General features: G+C 38.0%; 1 protein-coding gene across 1 annotated transcript in view; it reads left to right on the forward strand.

The window, feature by feature from the left end:
- Window positions 1-6,000, forward strand: part of LOC132157917 (nuclear pore membrane glycoprotein 210-like) — a 30,973-nt gene that overhangs the window by 22,457 nt on the left and 2,516 nt on the right. Inside the window, exons 25-33 of the mRNA XM_059567174.1 lie at window positions 140-220; window positions 304-435; window positions 505-660; window positions 3,047-3,132; window positions 3,299-3,473; window positions 3,549-3,724; window positions 3,791-4,011; window positions 4,480-4,616; window positions 5,150-5,296. Of these exons, the coding sequence (XP_059423157.1) occupies window positions 140-220; window positions 304-435; window positions 505-660; window positions 3,047-3,132; window positions 3,299-3,473; window positions 3,549-3,724; window positions 3,791-4,011; window positions 4,480-4,616; window positions 5,150-5,296 (1,311 nt within the window). The remainder of the gene's footprint in view (window positions 1-139; window positions 221-303; window positions 436-504; window positions 661-3,046; window positions 3,133-3,298; window positions 3,474-3,548; window positions 3,725-3,790; window positions 4,012-4,479; window positions 4,617-5,149; window positions 5,297-6,000) is intronic.

Below are 6,000 nucleotides of genomic sequence, written 5' to 3' on the forward strand. Positions count from 1 at the left end.
AACATCTGTGCTGAAACACGTCATGCGCTCCTCTTAGTTTCAACTATAATAATTGTCTCCCAAAAATTAAAGAGACAAACCTTGACGTTTTGAAAAGATATATTGCTAAGCTTAATCTAAGTATGTGTGCTGTGATCAGGATGAAGTGGAGGTGGAGGTGTTTAACCTGACAGCAGTGAGGATACAGGCTCCTTTAGTGACTCTATCCGTAGGAACAGAGGTTTGTCCTTATCATGCTCATTATTGTTGTTTGCATCCATGTTTTTGCTGTCAGGAGAGGTTTGGTAGAATCTTTCATTTTAGATGCCAGTTTATGTGATGGGGAGTGACAGCAGTCAGAACCCGCTATCTTTGGGTAGTGTCGAGTCTGGCCTTAGTTTCCACTGGAGTCTGAGCAAAGTGGGTTTGCTGGAGATCAAACCAAGGCATGCACAGGTGAGATGCACGCACTTAGCATGAATTGTATTGTATGAAAACTTGTTTCTGCATTATGCTCTCTTTTAGGTGGGTGTAAGTGTGTCTCCCTCTCACAGTTTCTCTGTGATGGTGAGGGCCAGAGCTCCAGGAAGGACCAGCTTCAAAGTGTGTGTGCAGCTCCAACAGATAGACACCAGCAACACATCACTCTCTGATCATCTGACTGACGAGATACAGATACTGGTAAATACATCCTCCACAAAGAACCACCAATGACAAACTAGTTAATGGAGACACGTCACGAAGAAGCAGACTTTCCATGATCTTCTGAGATATTTTTTTGTTTGCAATCAAAACTTATTAAATAAAATGGTAACACTTTAGAATAGGGAACAAATATTCACTGTTAACTAAGAGATTTCCCTGAACAAACTGCTAATTTGCTGCTTATTTATAGTTAGTAAGATAGTTGTTAAATGTAGGTACAGTATGGGGTGAATTAAGGGATTTAAAATATGGTCATGCAGAATACAGCATTATTATGTGGTTTATAAGTAATAATAAACTTATAAATAGCTACTTAATACTGAGAATTGGTCCTTAAAATAATTTTTTTTCCAATAAAATTAATAATGTATACATTAACCAACTCAATCTTAAAATACATAATACATCACAGATTATTTTAGTCTGACAGATTAGGTCATGTTCAACAAGGCCAATCAGGAAAACAGAGCAGACTATCTGGAATTTCAAAATAATCAAGATTAAGTTCATGGAAGAATAGTATTTAATCATAAATAAAATGGTAATCATATTAAAATGTACACTACCATTCAAAAGTGTGGAGTTGGTAAGAATTTTTAAAGGGGTCATGTGATGTGATTTCAATTTTTCCTTTCTCTTTGGAGTGTTACAAGCTCTTGGTGCATGAAGAAGATCTGTAAAGTTCCAAAGACTAAAGTCTCAAATCCAATTCTTTATAAAAGTTCAAACTTGTCCACGCGCTCCTAATCGGCTCATTCTAACACACCCCCACATGCCTACATCATGATGTGGGAAGATTTGCATAATGCCGCCCAAATGTTCGCGCAAAGAAAGAAGGCGTACCTTTTATTATCTCTATTGCCGCCGGCGCGATTTCATGGAGAAGCTGTGTGTTTCATTGTGAAAGTGAAACTACTTTGTTTGGCCTTCCAAAAGAGCGCGATATCCGCTTAGTCATGCTGGTTGCTGAGGAAATACATCAACTTCGCGCTGTGGATCTACTGGATCGGCTTTCACTGTGTATGAAGCGGAGTCCAGCCCTGGGTCGTCACATATGGTTGCCGCAACCCCTGGCTGCTTCTTCGTCGAATCTGCCTGCCATTCCTCGTTATAGCCGCTGGCTGCTGCTCACTCAAGCCCCCAGCTGTTCCTCACTCAGGTCGATGGCCATTCCTCACTCTTTGCAAGGACAGTCTGGCGATTCTGACTTATGGTATGTAAGTAGGTTTATATATGTAAAGGATTTGCCATTGATGATTCAAAGGCGAGTTTTGAGCAGTATAGAGTAGCACTTGTTTATCGTTTCTCCGATCACAAATGCAGACATGGTTTTATGTTTACGCGGCGCGATATGCAACACAACACGTAAAAATTCATTATAATCAGTAATAATGTTCCCACTCGATGCAACAACTGCCTTGTTTGCAATGGGTTTTTTTTTTTTTTGTCCTGTCATGCCGGTGTTCTGACCGGGAGAAGCCATCACAGTATATGTTGAGGGGCGTAACATTTCCGTCAGATGTTTGAAACATTTGGCCAATCACAACGCACTGGATAGCTGGCCAATCAGAGCACACCTCGCTTTTCAGAGCGACGAGCTTTGTAAAAATTGGCGTGTTTCAGAAGGTGGGGCATAGAGGAGAAACAATAATGTACATTATGTGGAAAATAATATGTTTTTTGAACCTTAAACCACATAAACACATTTCATTACACCAAATAAACAAAATAATGTTCTTTTTAGCCACATCATATGACCCCTTACATGTTTTGAAATATATCTCCTGCGATCAGCCAGGCTGCATGTATTTGATCAAAAATACAGTAAAAACTGTAAAATTTGAAATATTATTACAATTTAAACTGTTTATCTCTTTTAATATATATAATAATCCTGTGATAAAAGCCATTACTCCAGTCATCTGTGTCTAATTGTTCCTACAGAAATCATTTTAATATGCTAATTTGGTGCTCATGTTACATTTTTTGTTATTATCAATGGTGAAAATGGTTGTGCTCAGCTGCTTCATGTTTTTGTGCAAACTGGCATATGTTGTTTAAAGATTGTTTTATGAAAAGGAAGTAGAAAAGAACAGAAATTAAGTAAAAGGTTTTTTTTACTGTCACTTGGAATCAATTGAATGTGTCCTTAATGAATAAAAATATAAATTTTGTTAAAAAAAAAAAATCTTACTGACCCAAATACTTCTTAACAGTAGTGTCTAAATTCTAAATGAATATTAACTATTAATAATATGTAGTTTCATATTATACTAAAACATTTTTAACAAGTGTGAAATACCTTTTATCACAGATAAAATGTTTATTTGTTTCTCTTTTCTCGTTCTTCCTCTTTTCTCAGGTGTTTGAAGAGATGCAGTTAACAGCAGGAAGCCCAGGATCCATCCTCATGTCTCCTCTCTCTAAGTACCTCCTGCAGAGCAATAAGTGAGTCTGTATGTTTCATGTAAAAAAAAAAAAAAAGTTAAGTATTAAAGTATTGATGAAGTTAGTTTCATGTAATCTCAGAAAAAAACATTTTGCTGTTTAGACAAAGGTCTGGCCATGTGTGACTCGATAACGTCATAGAGTTTTTAAAATGTGTGTGTGTTAGGGACTCAGTCTGTCCGGTCCATTACACCTTTAGCCAGTGCGTCTCAGGAGCAGGGCTTGTTACTATTGATAATGAAGGAGTATTGAGGACAGGGCCTGATACAGGCCTTGCTATTTTGGAGGTTCATGCCATGGACATCTGTGGTATCAACCAAACACTGCTGATCAGTGTGGAGGTAAGTGTTTACTATGATAAATTCTGTAGGTTACCCTCACTTTAAATCCTAATGTTAACATCCTTCTTGCATTAGGTGTCAACAGCATGGTTTGTACGGATTTTGACTGTGTCATCCGTGAACAGTAACAGTGATAGAGCACTTCCTGCCTTCCCTCTGGGCTGGAGCATCCGTATCAGGGCTCTATACTATGATAACATGGGACGACAGTTCCAGTCTCACAATATACAAACACTGGTCACAGCTAACAGGTAATTACACAGATACATGTTTATGATACTCACAGCAGTGTTCTAACCTTATTTTTTCTGTCTCAGAAATGACCTTGTACAACTGATAGTTGACAAAGACAGTCCGTCGTTTTTGGTTCAAACAGCATCACCCGGTCTAACTGTTTTGAGGGTGCAGGGAGACACTACAAACCCATTTCTGAGCGATTACACCCCTCTGTTTGTGCTGCCTGCCATCCCAGAGCCCACAGGACTCCTGCGCTCTGGGGACGTCGTCTGTTTCAGCTCTCCCATTACAGACCAGCAGGGTAAATCACTAGGTTACTAGCAAGCAGAGTGCCAGTTTTAGTTTCCATTACTTGATTACTTGATTACTTTCCATAGCTTGAAAAAGGCACTTAGAAGCGCATTGTAAAAAGCCTCTAAAATGCACACTAGAAGGTTTCATCCTTGTCTAGTGTCTGTGCCGTCTCTCTTCAGAAGTTAGGACTCATAAAATACTTTTGTACTTGTGCAGGTGCAAGTAACTTTTAAACACGTCATACAAATTATTGTCAATGCGGGTGTCTTTGAAACGTTTGGCCCAGTGCATGTGCGAACTAAGTGTGCAAAATACCGGCGGATAAAACAAAAACTGCATATGTATGGACATATTGTGATGATGAAAATGAGGTCATGCACTCTGTGTGCATACCTCAGTGTACATGTTAATAAACATTTGTACTTTGAAGTTAACTGCCATAGGTCACTTTTGCATTTGTTTTTCTCTCTTTAAGGTCGGGGAGGCAGATGGGATGTGTCATCAACTGAGATCCTTCAAATGAACTCTGAGACCGGAGTGGCATTTGCAAAGAATTCTGGGATGGTAGTGGTTTACTACAGGCTAGAAGGGGGACAGCAAACCTTCAAAGAGGTAATCAGTGCCTCATGTTCTGTGACATAATAGCTCTGTTCCAAAACCTAGTGAGCTCTCTATGAAGGGCAAAATTTAAGGCTTTGGTCTCCAATGACTTCCATGGTATTTTTTTTCCCAATGCAATGCAAGTATGGAACCAACAGCTGTTTAGTTACCCACATTCTTTAAAGTATTTACTTTTGTGAAGAAAGAATTGCATACGACTTTGGAACAATTTGGGTTTGCAAGTAAATGATAACAGAACTGTCATATTTTGGTGAACTATCGCTTTAATATAATTAATATGTATAATATAATCAATAAATTGAAATAACTTCATCATTTCAGCTTCATTAAATACAAAAAAATACGTAAAATGAAGAAATATTTTTTTACCCTTAAATACCCTGAAATAAATCTTATCTTGTAGTGGTGGGACAATGGGAGACTTTCGAGTCCAAACTGTTTTAAAACCACTGATATATATTCCAGATCAGTTCCATTTCTTTTAGGATGCGGCAAGATGCTCACTATGATTTGCCATCATGCAGGTAACAGTGGAGCCTGCGTCCATTCCTGTATCCACTCCTCCTGCTGATAGGCTCCTCACTAACTGGCCTGAAGCTTCAGAATACACCGTCAGAGTGGATCTGAACACCTCTGCTGCCAACATAGGTGAGTCCTTTCACACCATCACATGAGATTCAGTGAGGTCGCTGTTTTCACGACTGTGGAAAACACCTGAAGTGCCATTAATCCATCTATATAAGAAGAATTTAAGAATAATGGTTAATAACTAGTCTGGTGGGCATTTTAAGAGAGTTTAATCCAGATATTAAATTCTGTCTGGAGGATCCACAGGTCCCCCTTTAATCACATAAAACACTTTAACCTTACACTAGACATAATCTGTTTAATATGTGCAATTAAAACGTGTGGTGGGTGGAAGAGAAATTTTCTCAACTTTATTTGAACTGCAGAGATCTTAGATCTGGGCAGGATTTTTACTTTCAGAGACATGGATATATTTATGCACAGATGGAATATGAGGTTGGGACTGACTGACTGACTCAGATTCAGATACAAGTAGCTTTATTGGCATGGTAAAAAAAAAAGGATTTATATTTCCAAAGCATTGATAAAATTAATTAACTGAAATATTTACACACATAAAAGTTTGATTAAATAAAAATGAGAGGGAAAAGGCAAAAGATGCACAATGGTTTGTTTTTTTTAAATGCTGTTTTGCTATTTAAATAAATGTATGTAGCTTTTTGTATTTTCACAACTTTGGAGTTCACGATGTGAGTGGAATTCATTGTTGTAATTATATCACTGACATAATTACAGTTGATAGCTGTACATGTGTGTTTGTTGCTGCTGTACTCTTCAAATTTACATA

This window comes from Carassius carassius, chromosome 15 (genome assembly GCF_963082965.1).
Source record: "Carassius carassius chromosome 15, fCarCar2.1, whole genome shotgun sequence".
Classification (NCBI taxonomy): Eukaryota; Metazoa; Chordata; class Actinopteri; order Cypriniformes; family Cyprinidae; genus Carassius; species Carassius carassius.